The 18,070-nt window shown below is 38.2% G+C and overlaps 1 protein-coding gene across 7 annotated transcripts in view; it reads left to right on the forward strand.

The window, feature by feature from the left end:
- The window catches only part of UXS1 (UDP-glucuronate decarboxylase 1), a 68,921-nt gene that overhangs the window by 10,717 nt on the left and 40,134 nt on the right, over window positions 1-18,070 (forward strand). For 4 of the 7 annotated variants that reach the window (XM_059815776.1, XM_059815790.1, XM_059815806.1 and 1 more), the window contains exons 2-6: window positions 2,216-2,243; window positions 5,428-5,476; window positions 7,540-7,583; window positions 11,571-11,631; window positions 17,145-17,325. In XM_059815776.1, the coding sequence (XP_059671759.1) occupies window positions 2,216-2,243; window positions 5,428-5,476; window positions 7,540-7,583; window positions 11,571-11,631; window positions 17,145-17,325 (363 nt within the window). Of the gene's footprint in view, window positions 1-2,215; window positions 2,244-5,410; window positions 5,477-7,539; window positions 7,584-11,570; window positions 11,632-17,144; window positions 17,326-18,070 lie in introns of all 7 variants that reach the window. The other 3 variants (XM_059815782.1, XM_059815797.1, XM_059815815.1) reach the window with 1 other exon arrangement.

Raw genomic sequence — 18,070 nt, forward strand, 5'->3', positions numbered from 1 at the left:
CCATTTACTTCCACAGAACTGGGATATCAAGTATAGTGTTTCTGGAAGTACATGAATGCCTTTCTGAGCTCCCCTTCCCTGCTGTGGACACTGAGTGCACACAACATGCTTTCTTTAGGAAGCCAGTTTCTTGTATGCAATGTAGCTGCACTGTCTTTGCAACAAAACTGGCAGGGTGGTATTTGTGGTGCAGCTGGCGACTCATTTTTTTTCATCAATTCCTGTTTCACCAACTAAGCCCAGATGTTTCCTACCACTGCATAAACAATATGTTTTGTTATTTGTACGGGTTTCTGTAGCCCAGAAAAATAGCTGATTGTAAACATAGCTGAGTAATGTATAACTTGAGAATTCTGTACCTGTAGTTGCCAGGTGATCATAATTCACTGCAAAAATAAAAAGCAAGTTTTTTCCATTAATGTTATCATAAATAATTCTAAAATCCTAGCCAGAGGGTAAATAACTTGAATTTAATTTAGTACTCAATACTGTATCCCTTTTTCCCCACAGAGAATTTATTAACATAAAATCCACAGTGTTTTTTAAATTCAGTTGGATTTTATTGATCAACTGTTCTAATATAAAGCTTCCTTACTTTTCCCCAGAAGATGACAGAGGTTTTATGATACCACCACAGATACCACAGTGCCCTCCTACAGTTTGTTTGATAGTCCATCATGGAGTTCATTTGAGTTACTCTTTGAATTGCCCAGCAGCACTCAGTAGTTAAAAACAGTTCAGTAGCTTTGCCATCCCCTAAAAGGTGCAACAGCGACTGCATTACTGCATCCTCATTCCTGTCCTCCCTGCTTCTCTTTCCTGGATATGTTTCCTTTCTTCTCTTGCTTGGAAGGTGCCTGTGACTATAGCAAAGTTTTTTTCTTTTCTTGTTTCTGTAACAGCTCATCACCTGCTTGAGATCAATAAGTAATAATCATGAAAATGTATGTGCAAAGCCTGAATCTAGACAAAATACTTTATTAGCTGTTACTTAAGGCCTGAAGTGCAGCTTACAAAAACCGAGGATGCTTCAGAAGCTTTCTATACATACATTAATACTGCATAATACTACTTCCTAAGACCCAGTGTAATTTGGATCCTTAGGGTGAGCTTCGTCTCTTAAAAAGCAATTGCAGAATGATTTTCTGGTGATATTCTGGCTATATTTCCTGTGTTGCTTATTGTCGCAGAGTCCCTTACATAACTGGTCTATGTTAACCTTGTTTGTCTTGACAATCTGAAGTTGTCAACTCTGTAGTATAGCCCGGTTTATGGCTTCTCATTTTTTCACTTTAAACTACATTCTGTGTCCTAGTTGAAAGTTAAAAGGAAAATCAGTGTTCTGATAATCTTCGTGTAATCACTTAAACACTGAACAGTTTCAGAATATTTTTTTTTCTAGTAGAAAATAAATTGGACAGATGAATCTTTTTGTGAACACAGAGAAATAGCCGATACATGTTTTCTGTGTTATTTTATGCTGCCGTTTGTCTTCCTTAAAACTTTTTTCCATACAAAGAGTGTAATAAATGATGTTTGTTTGCTTAGTGATGCATTTGGTTACATTGCTTAGGTACTTTCTGTGTCTGCATCACAATATATACATATTTAGAGAGAGAATTCGCATGCACACAAGCTCTTGCTACCTTTAATGCAGGACTGTTGTGGCACCTCTTTGGACTGGTTCAGCTATCGCCTGTAGTGGCCAGTCTTTTTACTCTTGTCAGTCTGCAGTGTCCAGCTTGTGTGGTTCAGGTCTACAGGACCCCTTTCTTGCTCTTGCCATTTTTTCAATATCCCTAATAAACAAGTCCAGAGCTCTGGTTTGTTTAATCTGTGTGCGGTGTCAAATTATAGTTCACAGTATTCTTGTACGTTTTATGTAATATAGTGTGGGGATAATGATCAAATAAGTATATTTGCTGGTCAGATACTTCCAAGTGTGCACTGGAATAGTCTAGTCCTTTTTTATTGGATTACTTTATTTTCCTGCTTTTTTTATAGCCTCATGTAATTTCATTGGAATTCCTCCCATATTCTTAAACTGTGTTCTAGTCACTTGGTGTGTGTGTATATGTATCATGTATGTAACTTATTTAGATAATTTGTGATTAACATACTTAATACTGTTTTAAATTCCTTCTGATGATAATAGGAAAAATGACATCATGTACTGTTATATGACACTGTAATGTTCTCTTTTCTTATTTTCCAGCTGTATGGGGAAACTTTGTCAATATGAGGTAATGTATATAATTTTTGTATTGAATATCCTTATCTGAAATAAGATTAACTTACCTTTCCCATCAATGTGTATCACTGTAAATCAAGTAGGGAGAAAATAGAACAGCAGCTCACACTGTTGTTTGGATGGTTGCTAAGCAGCTGATACCATTTTTTAAATACAAGGTGTTCAGTCTCAAGAAGGGTTGTATGCCTGCTGCAAATCTCGCCCAGGATCTTACTCTCACATCAGCATCTGCCTTTCTTTACACAAATTAATCTTCCGATTTTGGAGATGTTTCAGGCAAGTTGGTTGGCGTAGTTGGGCACATAGGCTTGGATTCTGCTTTTCCTCAGCACAGATCTGACCATATCTCAGTGACGATACAGGCTTAAACATTGAAGAGCAGCAGATCCTCCACTGCCTGCCATAATTATGTTTCCGTACCTAGAATTAGAAATGTGGTTTTGAGGGTCTTTCCTCCTCCACAATTAATTGGGAGATAATCTGATGGTTTAACTGCTGAAAAGCAAAATCCTGCACTGTCCCCCAGAATGTTTGCCCTTAGAAGGAAGGCGTAGCATACACATGCAAAACATGCAGATTTTCATAGCACTTCTGCTTGCGTGTGAGTGTTTGTCCTCTGGGGAAATTCACCATGAAGACACAACTGAGAAAGAAGGTGAAGAGGATATGGGGACAGTCTGTTCCCTACAACAAAGTCTTTGTGTATAGAGGACAAAATATTTCACTGTGTTGTTTTGCTAGTAAAGGGGTTTGGTACTCTGTTGCCATGCTTAGCAGCACAGAGTAAAGAAAGTTTGAGGCAAAGAAAGAAAATTAATGAATTTTCTGTGGACTCTGATTCACGCCGGACAGCTTACCCTGGGATCTGTTCCTGTCCCAAGCAGTCCACTTTACTTCTCATGGAGTTTCCCACCCTTGCTACAAAGTGTTCAGCTGTTAGGCAAACAGCTGCTGACCTGCTGTGGCTTGCAGATGGAAATATCATTTAGATTACCATGTTATTGTGACCAGCAAACTGTGGCAGCTTAGCAGCTGTTACATGAGCAGCTGAGCATTTCCAAAGGAAGGACAAGAACCTCAGAGAGGGGCTTGAGGAGGGCAGGTGGGTGTGGGATCCAGTGTGTTCATTCCCTGATAAGCTCTCCTTACAAATTCTACCATTAGCTGCATCTGACTTTTTTCTTGAGGTGCCCATTATAGAGCTATCAAGGGAGAAAACTTTATTTCTGAAGGTCTGATGTTGGTCCTCAGCCAGTAAGATTGTCTTTGTTAGGAGGAAGAGCTCATTAAAAACTAAACTGCAGAGTGCCAGTCCTTAAGTTCCAGGATTTGTGAATAAACAATAGTAGGAACCATTTTTGAGGGAACCTTTCTATATTCTGAGAGGTTTTCCAGATTTTTCTTGCTCATTTAGCAGAGAAGAAAGGCTATGTATTCCACAGGTTGTTTGCATAGCTTTTTGTAGATTTCTGTTATTTGGCAAAACATTTGAAAAATTCACAAGAATTGCTTAATATTACTTCCTTGTAGTAAATTCGTACTATGATAACTGGAGGGTTTTATTTGCCACTATTACAATAAATTACAATTTGTTTTGAAAAGATGGTTCAGGGTCTGTTTGTCTTAGTCTAGGAATTTACTGCACTCTTCACTGATATGACAAAATGAATCTGGTCAATAAGATTTTTGCCTCAGTAATGGACTGAACTGACTTTTTAGTAAGAGTGTTTTAGAGAGGGATATGAAGGGAATCATTGCTCTAACAGTGTGGCATATGTATGTCTGTTTAACAAACACTTTTCTACAACAAAGTTAACTTTCTCTATAAAGTGAATGTCATCTTTATTGTTATTACTCTTTCCTGTGGGTTTGGTTCTGTTTCTGCCAAACTTGGTGACAGGACTAGCTGATTTCAATGGGAATTGGACCATCCGCTTTCATTTGCTCTGAGTATGTCTTTGAAATAATACTAACTTGGGGTGCTTTGAAGATCCTGTTTTAACAGGAAAAGCATGATGCAGTAATGGACTGAACTGACTTTTCAGTAAGAGAGTTTTACAGAGGAATATGAAGGGAATCATTGCTCTAACAGTGTGGCATATGTATGTCTGTTTAACAAAGGAACTTCTGTTTCCCTAGGTGTAATGACTTTAGGTCCCAAGTAAAGGAGCTCTGTTTTATTTGAAAGAACTCCATTTTATGTTGGATACCCATGAATACTCTAGTATGCAAAAACTTACTACTGTAACATAAATAATTCCCCTTTCAGAAGGATTAATTGAAAAAAAGAATTATGCAAACGTGAGGAAAATCACATAGAATAGATCATAGAATCATTTAGGTTGGAAAAGACCTTTAAGATCATCGAGTCCAACTGTAAACCTAACCCTGCTAAGTCCACCACTAAACCATGTCCCTAAGCACCTCATCCACACAAATGCAAGAGGTAAAATTTAAAAATATATATTCTGCACTTGTAGAAGTTTACTCAAAGAATGAACACAACTAATTGAGATACTTTACACAATTAGATGCTAAATAAGACCACACAGATTTGTGCAAGACACCAGCTTCTTAGACAGTACTCTGTTTTCACAAGTTACCTTGACACCCTTCATCCTTCAGTGTATAAGCTTGGCTTCATTTCAAACAAGTAGCATTTGTGTGCTAAGTCAGTATTGGTATAGGGCTTTTTCCTTGTTTTTGTAAAAGTTCAAAGTCAAAGTTAGACATGTTTGCCCTTCTCTCTTTTTGATTGAAATTACAGTAACAGTTGTGGCATTAAGAGGAAAAATGTTTTGTTAGCATACACTAAACAGGGACCCTCAAAAAGACATCTTAGGCATTTGCATAGTAAAGCTACACCAAAAAGCATTTCTGCTGACCCTACCTTAGTGCAGTGATTAGACACTTTTCTACAGCGAAGTTAATTTTCTCTGTAAAGTGAATGTCATCTTTATTGTTATTACTCTTTCCTGTGGGTTTGGTTCTGTTTCTGCCAAACTTGGTGACAGGACTAGCTGATTTCAATGGGAACAAGCTCTGAGTATGTCTTTGAAATAATACTAACTTGGGATGCTTTGAAGATCCTGTTTTAACAGGAAAAGCATGATGCAGGTGCAGTGAAGCAACTATTGCTTTGGTACGGATTATGTTTTTTCTTTTCTTGCCAACAGGTCTCTTCAGGAAAATGGGGATCAGAAGGTGGAAAGTAAAATAGAGGAGGTTAGTTTGCTAATAGTTGTAGTCTGTTTTAAGGACTCCCATTTCACTAATTTCTTGTTGAAAGGGTGTATTTAGTTCTATCTCATTACTCTCCATTCCACTAAAACCATTCAAAGCATTGGATTTGTGTCTGTACGTACGTTGTTCTTCTATATAGTGGAGTTTCTAACATAGCTCTGTGACTCTCATCTTTCTATTTTTTTTCCCCTCTAAATCTTTCTTGAAAGTAATAGCTCTACTGTCTCATTTGCTGCAGAGACTGTGGTAGAGTCCTCCTGAGAACTGGTTTTTGTTACTGAATGAAAGATATACACAAGTTCCTTCCTCTATCACCCTTTCAAAATGTTAAGTATATATAAGTTTCATTGGAAATTTGAAACCTCTCAAAAATGCTTTGCTTTGTTCTTAACTAATGAACAAAGGTAGCGGTGTTTGTGGTTGGGGATGGTGTGCAGCACCAATGCTTTAAGCACAAGTCCTGGCAATTTCTGGAGTAGACATGGGTACTGAACACACTGGTGTTCTGAACTTCTGTACCAATACCTCTGAATTTCCATTTCAGCCTCAGTTTGTTGTGAAATATTAAGAATGTGTACAACAGATCTTTCTCCAGATGTTTTTAGACTTACAGTCTAATAACAATAAAGCAAAGAATTTAATAGATACAAAATTTTTTGAGGTCAATACCCGTTACCCCTTGTGTGGGTGTGTGTGACTACTAGTGTAGTCTGGTCTGTCTAGTGTCTTGTATTCAACAGATTTATATAGCAATAGTTCCTCTGGACACAGCAAGAAGCCCACTGAAACTGCTTAAAATCAATGGAAAGATTGTGTTCTTAGTTTGTCTTTTGCATTCCTCTCTTTTTTTTTTTTTTAATTCTGGTAAACATTGCAACAAGCATTCTGAAAATCCCAGTTATTTAAAAGTAGTCAAATGCTTAAAATTCAATGGGTAGATCAGAGTTACTGTAAGGTCTGAGAAGTTGAGCATTTCTGAATCTTGTTTTTAAAGCTTTAGTTATACAGTATCTTGAACCATCAGAATAAGTATAACTGTTTCAAGAACTATTTGCTGCTCCACAGAGGTAGATGTTTAATGAATATAAATGACAGTACTGTGTTTCCTCTTAATGTGAATATGCAGCTTATTTCAGTTCATTAAGTTCCTGAATTGTCTAGCTCTAACCAGCAATATTTGCACAGAACAAATTGCTACCATTTCAAGGGATAACCCTCTGATAGCTTCCAACTTATGTATGGCCCTAGATGGTAAATTTTGTGACTAGGTTTTAGTAAACTTAAGAACAAGAGTTCAGGGACTTGTTGAAATTTGGCAGGACTATTAGAAATTTGGGTCCTGTGATAAAGAACCTGAAACTGATGCTGACTTAAGTGAGTCTCTCTTTCAAAGCAGTGAAAATGCAAACAGAAGTCTTCGTAGGTGAACTATACTTTCTAACAAATTTCCTGTTAATATTTTTTTTAAAGCCTAGATATTCCCTCAAATCATGATGTAAAATGTATCTTAGATTTTTAAACATGAATTTAAAGAAAAATCACATACCATGTTCTGAGACAATTATAGCCTTCACACTGGAGTTAATGCCTCTGTGCCTGTGTGCTCTTAAGTATGTGTATCTGCTGTCCATTTAAATAGTTGAACTTTTACTGACTGTCCTATTGTGCTGTTGCTCAATATAAATTGCCTTTGACAACCTCAGATAAGTCTCTTGGGACTTTGCTTTGCCAAATAGGAATCATAATGTTGGATGTTCTTATAAACAAGGCTATGGTACTCATAGCCTTGAGGTGTTTTGTTTTCAGTGGTAGGATAAGGGATTTCACACTGTACTAGGTGATTTGATTTTTGGTGAAAAAGGTTCAAGGATTTTTTGACGTAAAGGATGCTTTATGATGCAAGTTTCTTGGAGTGTCTTCAGTGAAGCTCTTCATAGGAGACTCTTTGCCATGATTTTTGCTCTAAAGTAACTTCCTATATGAATGTTTTGTGATGTGAATCTTGTTCTATTCTTCAAAGATTAAATATTATTCCTCTGTTTTAGGCTGTTGCACCTCTAAGGGAGAAAATCAAAGATCTAGAAAAAAGGTACGTCTTTTTTGCTAAATTTGGGAAGCAGTTAAAAAGCACAGTTTCTGTTCTGTAGCAGTCAGTTCTGTAGTTGTAGGATTGAGATAAATGTTTTGTGTATACCCTCAGTACCTTTGGATTTTTATCATATCTAAGTGAGGATGGGGCCTTGAATGCTGAAAGACGTTAATGCTTAATGTATTCAGGTTGATTAATCCCACTAAAGTAAACCGGGAGTGCTGGATTTTTGTGAAGTTCAAATCCTGTGGAGGAATTTGCTGGTTTGAGTCCAGCTGATGAACGGATTACCATGGTTTAGTAAGTCCAACCCAGCTGTGTGCTTAGAACATACTGTTTCAACTTCAAGAGGCTGAAAATATGTTTTACCTTGCATTTCCCACACTTGTGATCAGTTACCACAGTTCAGCTAAATGTACAGTGATTTGCTTGTGAATCTTAGTCTGTGATGTGCTTTGGATGAGCCTGACTGACTGACTTCTGTCAGGATTTGTAAGGGAATGTGATATCTTGGATTAAACTGGATGATGCAGTTGAGGAGAAGCAGACAAGCTCTTTGATGAGCTGCAGATATTAAGTATGTGCTGTAGTTCCACAAGCACCTTAAATTGGCATAGTTGTTAAAAAAAAAAAAAAATCCAAGCCTGATCCATTTCTCCCTAGCTGCCTGTGTCCACCTGGCAACATTATTTCCTCACTTTTATGCCAGCAGAACCACTTGAGTGCAGACAGTAAGCTGGTTGGAGAAACCAGACATTTCAGTCTCTCTTTGCAAATAACTCCCTCCCCAGCCTCGTTGCCTTTCTGCCAGATCAGTTCTCCCATCTGAGTGTCCTCATGGGCAGATGCTTTTCATCACAAAATAAGGTCTGGAATAGGGGTGGGAATTGTCAGCTCTGACAAGGACCCTGCTGCTGCTTTTGACAGTGATACTGTTTCATAGGTGGCACTGTAAATGTCTCAAGCAAATAGCTAGCCGAGCATGCTGCATTACAGAGGGCCAAGTCTGGACTTACCAAGCAGTACCAGTAAGCCTGGATGGTTATGTATGGCATGCTGGTGGTTGTGTGCTGTTCCTCTGGAGAGGGGGACAGAAGCTCATTGCCCTTAGCCAGAGGTGTGCTCAACACCGGCAGTGTTTTGGTGTTTTGAGTTTTGTCTTGCCAGTGAGCAGTTGCCCCTCCTCCCACCCCTCCTGTGCTGTTGAAAAAAAAAAAAAGTGTCAGTTTTGGTTTTTTACAATTGATTTGAAAGATTCAGTGACCTGCCACATGCAATTTATTTCAGTGAGAATACTGATCTGATTGCTCATCTCTTAATATAAGCATGAACTTCATGGATTGAACTAGGAGATGTATTGGCAGTGTGAAACAAACTGCAGACTACGTCACCTGTAGCAGTTGCATCTGATACTATCATACCGATTATAATGGTCAAATTATAGAGTAAAGATTTTATGTTCAGATGAAATTTTTTGTCCTATGTCTGTTCAATTAACTTACTTAATCTTTATTGATAGCCCAGTATATGTTCAGCTTCAGTTGTTGGCAATTCAGGTATTTCCTTCTGTCATTCACAGAGGACCTTTGTGGGATGGTAGCCTGATTGGCTCTTTTTTATGATTGTTACATTTTTCCAAATGAGCAATGAGTTGTTGCATAGAACCATTAAATTAAAACTTCTCCCAGGAGCCATCTAAATGCTCTTTTCTTTTTGAGTAGTGTTTTCAGTGTATTGATGAGTCTTGTTTCAAATGTCTAGCAATGAGGAGAAAGAATCAAAATATTTTTTTACCTCTGTATGAGCTGATCTGGGAATTATACTTTCACAGAATGTGAGCTTATGGGCTCTTATTGTTGGGTTTTTCAAATAGAGTAGCCATTTACCTCTGTGGTTCAACTGCATGTGGATTTTTGCAATTAATAATTTTTGAATTTTATATCTATGTAAAGTAACAGTAAGTAACTACTCATTGTCAAATGCCTGAAGGCTGATCCTGTTTGCAAAGCTTACTCTCTAGTGTCAATGGGTCTTTTTACCTCATAAGCTGATAAAACCTGAAAGCAAGCCATCGTCATGCTTTTGGGAAGCAGGAAAGACAAGAATTCCTTAATGCTAGTCTCATGACAAGAGATTGTTTAACTGAAGCTAAAGTTGGAAAGTTTTTATTAATAATTTGCACAGCAAAAGCATTGCTGTGTAGTCATCAAAGCAAGCATTAGGTCAAGATAAACTCAATGTCAGTGCCAAAAGATGAACATTCAGCTGGATCAGTTCCGGACTCCTGGCCACTGCCTCTAAGGTAATACTGGTGTAATGGAAGGAGCAAAAATGGTTGGGAGGTCCCTTTGGCAGCAGTATTACTCCATGCTGGATTAATGTGACCTTAAAATAGTGGTCTTAAAAATGGAGGAGACTTTTACCTTGCATCGAGTTATTTGGTACTTCCCTTTTTTTTTTAACTCCATAAGCCTCTTGCTATTGGTGGATTTGCCTTTCTCTCACAGGAAGGCTGTGTTTTACATGTCTGCATTACACTTACGCTTTGCTGTTTCTCATTGCTTCTCACCTTAAATCAAAGAAATAGGGTTACCATTAGTGCCCCATGTGGTGATATAAGGCAAGCATAAGTAGCTTCTTATTTTAGTCTTCCTGCATGGGTAACATTGGAAAATTCCGCTGCCATATTTCCCCTAGCCAGGAAACTGAAAATTATTTTCACTCTGGGATGAAAAGTTGACACAAGTACAGAAGCATCTGTGCTTTGCCTCTGAAGAATTCCTGTTGAGCCAGTACTGCAGGTTTAGAAGCAGAGGAGGTGCTTCAAGATCAGAGGTGTAGTGTCAGTTCAGTCAGAGTCTATTTGTGAGTAGATAAAAATATAATCTCAGTCTTGGCATATACACTTCCTGTGCGCTACATGCAATTGCATCTCCAGCATGTGGACTTACTGGAGGAGGAGAGTAACTATAGTTTTATTTCTGTCCAGTGTCTCACTGATATTTAGTTAAGAAAAACCTGCACTATTAAAATATTGCCAAGTCTACAATACTAATTATTGAAATAAATAAATAAAATAAAATTCACACCTTCTTTCACACCTTCCTTTGGAGCACTTTGTGCTGTATGCAGAATGCATGTCAGTGGTCGGAGAAAGAAGTGATGTAATTCCATGTCCATGAAATCATCTAAGGTTCTGAGCATCAATTTTAAACTTGAGAGAGCATCTAAGATTCATATGTCACATAATTTATTTTAGGATGTTTTAGTTTTGATTAAGTTCCTGTAAAGAAGAAGGTACAAAAAAATTAAAGTGAAAGTACCTTGAAGACTGTCAAAACAATGGCAGTCTAGCTATTTCTGAGAAGAAAATTAGGATTAGCTTTCATTCTGAATAAGCTCTCTGGTAAAAATTGTTGAAGTATCTTAAAAAGAGTTTCTTTGACATTCTGATTGTAAACTTTACATTGATTACTGTGAAACTTTAAGGAGAGCTAAAACTTTATATTGTAAACTTCACATTGAAACTTTGACTTCAAACATTCGTCCTTAATGTGGTAAGTCAAAACAACTTGCTTTCTTTTCTAGAACTTTTAAGAGGGTTGTTTGCTTTTTGAAACTTCAAAAAAAAAAAAAGTCCGATTGCTGCTCGTGTTTTATTCTCTTGTGATGTCATGCCTTGTACCAGTTCTGCTCTCAAAAGATAGAAGTCAAGTTATTCATTCTAGAAAATCTGTTAAGCAGAAATTTTAAAAGCACTTTTTGCAGGTGAATTTCGATATTTCTCACAGTGCTTTTATAAAGCATAGGCATTTTCTTATGTTGGCCCAGATTCTTCTTTAGAAAAAAGGATTAAACATACCCGTAGCAGAACTTTAGGAATGGGAGGTTGTCAGAGTAGCTTTTCATATTTCGAAGACAGATATGTGAAAGAAGAAGCAAGGCTGAAACTTACATAGTTTTTTCTTCTTTTGAAATGTTCTCTAGTTTCACCCAGAAATACCCACCAGTGAAATTTTTATCAGAAAAGGATCGTAAAAGAATCCTGGTAAGTTGGTATTTACTCAGGGGTTGTTTTTGGGATATATCGATCTTGTAGGATTAATTAAAGATGTGAGCAGGAATAAAGTAAATTACCTTGTATGTTGTATGTGCTGCACAGGATTTAGAGTAGTACTTCACTTTGTGTTGATGTTCTCAAACTCAGCATATGGTTTAATACACTTGGGCTCTGGTTTGGAGGTTTGACTTGCCAATTAAGCTACTGTTCTCTGCTTGTAATGTCTCAGGACTGCATTGCTAAATGGTCTTTCATCTTGTGTTCCCAGATGGCTTAAACTTGCAGAGACTGGGAAGCTGTTCAGGCACATCTTGACAGAAAGCTTGTGTGACTGAATTGGACAAAATCTAGTCGTAAGGCTAGAAAAGTAGCTGCTTTGCAGCAGTGTTAAGAAGGACCAGTTAATTAGGCTGAGGGAATGTTCATCTCATCTTCTATGTTGTGTCTGGTATTTTGAAGCATCACAGGTGTTTCAGGGTGAAAGAAGAAGGCAGGTTAAGTCAGGATAAGTAGTCATCTCAGGCATTCTTAAACTCAGCAAATTGTGCTGCAACATCAGCTTTCCAATTTTGTCTACACTTTCGAAGTTAGCTGTGTCCCAATTTTTTCTTGTTTCTGTCTGTCCTGGGGAAAAAAAATTGTCCCCACATTTTGAAGAGGCAGAGAAAGTATAGCTACTTAAGATGTGTAAGTATAGAAGTATGAAATTCTGCCTCTGTAGTAGTGTCTGAGACAAATCCCTGCTAAAGTGCCTAACTTACCTGATGTTCTCCTTTGCTTTGACTCTTCAAAATTTTGAAGAAAAACACTGAAAAGATGCGATTAAAAAACAAAATTTGTTTTTACTGCTTTATTAGACAATAGCCTTCACTGCTATTGCAAAACTTCATAAAGAATAAGTGTTATCAAATTAGTTAGTTCTTCAGTGTTATTCTGTCATTTTTATGACAATCTGAAGGAGATAGACCTGTAGGCTCCCTGTTCCCTTGTTGAATGTGGAAGGTACACTGAGGAAAACATCAGAGGGGCTTAATTCTGAAAATTCCGAAATCATGTGCTCATGTGTCCAAGCGTAATAAAGTTACCTTAATGTCATGGGTTTTGTGTAAGCAAGAAGGTACTTTCAAGAAAAGTATCAATGCAAGCTGTTAAAAGGCTATGGAGTTCTTAATATTAACTTTTAAACTTTGCCTCTTAAAGATAGTGGATATTTTGATGAAGTCTGTTGCTTCAACAGTGATGGCAAGTAGTTGGAATAGGAGTGTTTTCTGGTGACTTGGAGGTGAATAGCTTTTTGGTGTCTGCGTATTTTGTAAAGTTTAAATTACTAAAGAGAAAGCTGGCCAAAAAGGATCAGTGAGTTGGGGACTAGTTCAGTGGGAACTCAGATGGGCTTTCACAAGGCTCCTGCCCATGTGGGTGGTTTCATTCTGCTGGAATGTCACTGTCATAATCCCACAGGAAAAATGTTCTTTTGAGTAGCTCAAGTCAGTTTATTGAGGACTTGCATGACACTTGGAAGTTTCTGAGGAGTAAACACAAGAATCGGCAAGCCAAGTGAACTTTGGTAGATGATTTGCTTCATATTTTGTTGATACTGCGTCTTTTCCTGGAATCCATTCTAAATTCTGATTTTTCTCTGAATGTAGTCTCCTCAGCGCTGACCTGATCAGACAACAGTTCTAGCAGTTATTTTTTATTATACTACATCTATTTGGAGGTGATTGCTAGAAGGAAGGGGTGGGTGGTATTTCAGCTGAGACTAGATACTCTGGCACTTTCATTCAAAAGAGCTTAAGTCTTCATCCTGTTGTGCATGATTTATCTACTTGCAGTTCTCTGAAGTGACTAGGCCACAGGATTTCATATGCAAGAGAAGGAATTCTGTTAATATTATGGATGATAGTGTTGACATTAGTTCAATCTGTTGTGTGAGTTTTTTCTGAATTGAATGTGGTAGACCAATTAAAGGTTAAAATAAATTAAAAAAAATAATTTCAGTATGGGACATGAGATGTTTTGAATCTCACTGCAGACAGGAGAAATGAACCTGTCTAGCAAATACACAAACTTTTAAGTGCCTCTAGTGGAGGAAATTATCAGTAATATTTGTGCTTTTTAGTAGATGCTGAAGTTAGCAAACATATTGGCACCACTAAGTAATTAAATATTTTTATTAATGATGTCTTATTAAAGAATGCCTATTTAAGCCCCAGGTGCTGGTGATTCAATTCTGATATGGAAATGATTCACATAGAGTATAAGATTTTGTAGACTAATTGTGATTTGCAGGAAGTCATATTTAGAAACGAAGTATATTGACCTTGATTTTATGAGTGGTTACAGGAAGGTTATACAGAGAGAGGTTCAGTGATAAGTCATCTTTTCTTTTTTTAATGTAGCCTCAAGTAATGATAAGAAAATTGATTTATACAGTTGTTTACTTTTCCAGGGGAAATTCAGCTCCTTTTCCAAATAGTTCTTTATCTAATACCTATGGACGGGATATGTTAATAAGGCTAACATAGATTTATCATAAAAACTACTTAGAGATTTAAAGTAATTGGAAACTTCTTTCCAGACAAAATTGGTTTGTGCTTTTTTCTTTTCTTTTTTTGCTTGCATATAACATAAGAGTGCTGTAAGCAGTGCTTGGTTTGGTTTATGTTTTTTTCCAAAAGGGAGGTGGGGAAGAAGACACCTTATTTTACTGCACCAAAGGCATATTGTGAGCATCGAGTTTGTCTTCTCTGGAATCCTGGAAATAGAAGGAGCAGCAGGGGATTTCCTTGGGCCTCAGTTGAATGAACAGGTTCAGGTCATCTACAGAAAACTTTTGTCCTGGTCACCACAAAAAGGCAGAACCCTTGGAACATTCAGCAAGGCTGCAGCTCGCTTCCAGGTCAGGATAGGCTTATGGCAGTAGGTTTTCCACACATATTATTTTTTCCCTTTGGTAAGTGGTGGCACCTGGCAGAAGGCTGTTCTCCTTCAGTTACTACCTTCCTTCTTTCCCTGTTCAAAGCACTCTGCCAGAAACCTGTTCTTCCCTCCTATCTGTTCTGGGATAGTGGGAGCCTTGGGATTATTTCTTTTTTTCACAGAGGGCTTCTAAATCTTCTTTCTCCTTCAGGTTTGTCAAGGAACTGAATCACATACTGAACCTGCTACAAGGAAGCCCTCATAAACTCAAAAGAATACTAGATAGACCAACTAAATGATTCTTCTCTTAACTGATGCTTAAATGTCTTTGACACAGTAATGGCCCTGAATTTTTAAGAAGAAAACTAAGTGTGAGAATACAAAAGTGGACATTGAAGTTTTTACAGAAGACAACAGATGTATTATCTTTTTTCCTTTCCAGTTTTTCACAGATTCACAGAATCATTAACGTTGGAAAAGACCTGTAAGATCATCAAGTCCAACCATCAACCCAACACCACCATGCCCACTAAACCATGTCCCACAATGCTATGTCCACACATTCGTTGAACACCTTCAGTGAGGGTGACTCTACCATCTCCCTGGGCAGCCTGTTCCAATGCTTCACCACTCTCTCAGTAAAGAAATTTTTCCTAATATCCAGCCTAAACCTCCCCTGGCGCAACTTGAGGCCATTTCCTCTTGTCCTGTTGCTAGTCACTTGGGAGAAGAGACCAACACCCACCTCTCTGCAACCCCCTTTCAAGTAATTGTAGAGAGCGATAAGGTCTCCCCTCAGCCTCCTCTTCTCCAGACTGAACAACCCCAGTTCCCTCAGTCGCTCCTCATAAGACTTGTGCTCCAGACCCCTCACCAGCTTCGTCGCCCTTCTCTGGACACGCTCCAGCACCTCAATGTCCTTCTTGTAGTGCGGGGCCCAAAACTGAACACAGGATTCGAGGTGCAGCCTCACCAGCACCGACTACAGGGGCGTGATCACCTCCCTGCTCCTGCTGGCCACACTATTTCTGATAGAGGCCAGGATGCTGTTGGCCTTCTTGGCCACCTGGGTACACTGCTGGCTCATAGTCAGCCAGCTTGTCGACCAGCATCCCCAGGTCCTTTTCCTCTGGGCAGCTTTCCAGCCACTCGTCCCCAAGCCTATAGTGTTGCATGGGGTTTTTGATAGCTTTCTATTTGCCTTTGTGTCTTTACTGTTTGTTTGGGTTTTTTTTTAAAAAAAAAAGGAAGAAAATTTCTGCTCTCTGGCTTTTTTCAATAGTGGATGGGGGGGAGGGAGTGGGCAGGATAAACCTTTAGGCTTTGACTAGCCCAAAGGGAAAGAATTTTGGGCATCTACATCTTTTTCCACGCTCCACTTTGTCATTGTAGCACATCATCCATTCATTAGATTCCTGCTTGACAATTGCACCATGTCCTTTTGTTGTTTGGTTAGTTGTCACTCAGCTGAAGAATGGAGATTGACAGCTGAATCACTTTCAAAATGTGAATTTGATCATGCAGTCATATAATATAGCTGATGCCAAACAGGGCATTGACAGGTCCCTTCATTCTTTGAGGGTGGTGATCTGTCATGTCTTTGCGTGTTCTTGAAAACAGCTTATGAACTGCAGAGGAAATAATTGCTTCCATTGATATGTCTGTCTGGATGTGTCGCACAACTAACTTGCAGTTCTACAACTTACTGTGTTAACTGCTTCAATACTGGTTAGTGATTTTTTTGTTTGTTTACTGTTAAAGACTGAGGTGCAGAAAGGGAAAAATTAAACAACTTCCTTGCTTCTACATCTGCGATGGAACAAGAGTACAAGTTTTTAAATATTATATTTCTGCTTATTTCTTTGCAGTAAAGCATCATAAAGTTCCAAGACAGGCAAATGCCTCATGTCGGAGCTAATGGTATGAGAGGCTGAAGACAGAATGATAGGATGTGGGCTATGGCTGCATTAAAACACAAAAGGAATAATTTTGGTTTTAGCGGATAATTCAAATGAGAGCTCTTCAAAGATTTGCTTTTGTCTAAGAATACAGTTCCTTCCTTCCTTCCTTCCTTCTATGAAGGGTGAAAGAATTTGTAGTACTTAGAACACCTAACATGTCTTCCATTTAAACCAGACAAAAGCTGGATTTGGCATTTCTGATGTTATAAATCTTCCATAAAAATAACCTGGCATTCTGTTGTCTCTTTTCTGAGAAATGAGAAACGCAGAGAATTCTCCTCTTATCTTTTTGGGTCTTTTTAGGCTTTGGTGTTGCATAAAAGGGCACAATCCAATTTGAAGGAAAAAATTAAAAAATTCTAATCTGAAAAAGAGATTTTGTTGATGTGAATGGTTAGCTGAACTTCTAGCCTGACAGTGATGAAACGTGTCAAGTGTCTCTTGACATTTTAAAAGCTGTAAATATTGGATAAAAAAAATTAAGCATGGAAATGGAGTTGTTTCCCCTGGGGTAAGCAAAGACCTGAAAGCTACTGTTCTTCTGTCTTCATGTTTGTAGACTTTGTCTGGTGTTTCTGTAAAAAGAAAAAGAAATTTATACCAACTGTCCTAACGCAGATAACTGGAGGAGCAGGGTTTGTGGGTTCTCATCTTACTGACAAACTAATGATGGATGGCCATGAGGTTACAGTTGTGGACAACTTCTTTACGGGCAGGAAAAGAAATGTGGAGCACTGGATTGGTCATGAGAACTTCGAACTGATAAATCATGATGTCGTTGAGCCCCTGTACATTGAAGGTAAGTAGTCTCTGCTTTGGTATCTGCGCTTGGTTGTGCTTTACCCTCAGAAGAATGTATGTCTGTCAAGAAATGAAATTTATGCACTGACTTCTGGATTGGTCTATCTAATACCTGTACGCTTTGTTTATTATTAGCCTAATTTCTGTGACCAGTGTGGAGCAAGAGGTTCAGAGTGCTTTTGTCTTTGAAATCAGTTCGTCCTTTCTGAGTGGACAGGAGGAAGGAAAACTTAAAAACTTCCTAATGTGACTGATTTTGTGAGAAGGCGAGATGGCAGTGGGTCAGTCTATCTGTTCCATCCATTGTCTCACGTCTCTGTGTGCCTGCACAGGTTTACTGTGCACACAGTCTATCGTCTAGATATGTCATGAACTGAGAATTTTTAATTCAGGGGTGCAGTTACACTAGATGGCATACATCCTGCCGCTGTGTATGGTCAGCTGAGAGGAGAATAAGCTCTTTCAGAGGGCAAGTCAGGTCACTTTCCTTAATTGCCTTATGTGTCTTCTGTGGAAAACATTGCTCCTACTTCAGGTGCAAGCATTCCATAGCCTGTAGAATAGGAAAATGGCAGCACTGAATTTCCCAAGTTTTCAACAAAAGAAAATAAAAAAACTAACAAAAAAAAAAAACCCTAAACAAAGAAAGAAACAAAAAACCATTCCGCTTCAAAGAAGTGGAAGTAACTCAACATCTAAACTATCATAAACCTCAAACTATTATGTCAAGTTATAAGGCAGAT

Source organism: Gavia stellata, chromosome 1 (genome assembly GCF_030936135.1).
Source record: "Gavia stellata isolate bGavSte3 chromosome 1, bGavSte3.hap2, whole genome shotgun sequence".
NCBI classification, from domain to species: Eukaryota; Metazoa; Chordata; class Aves; order Gaviiformes; family Gaviidae; genus Gavia; species Gavia stellata.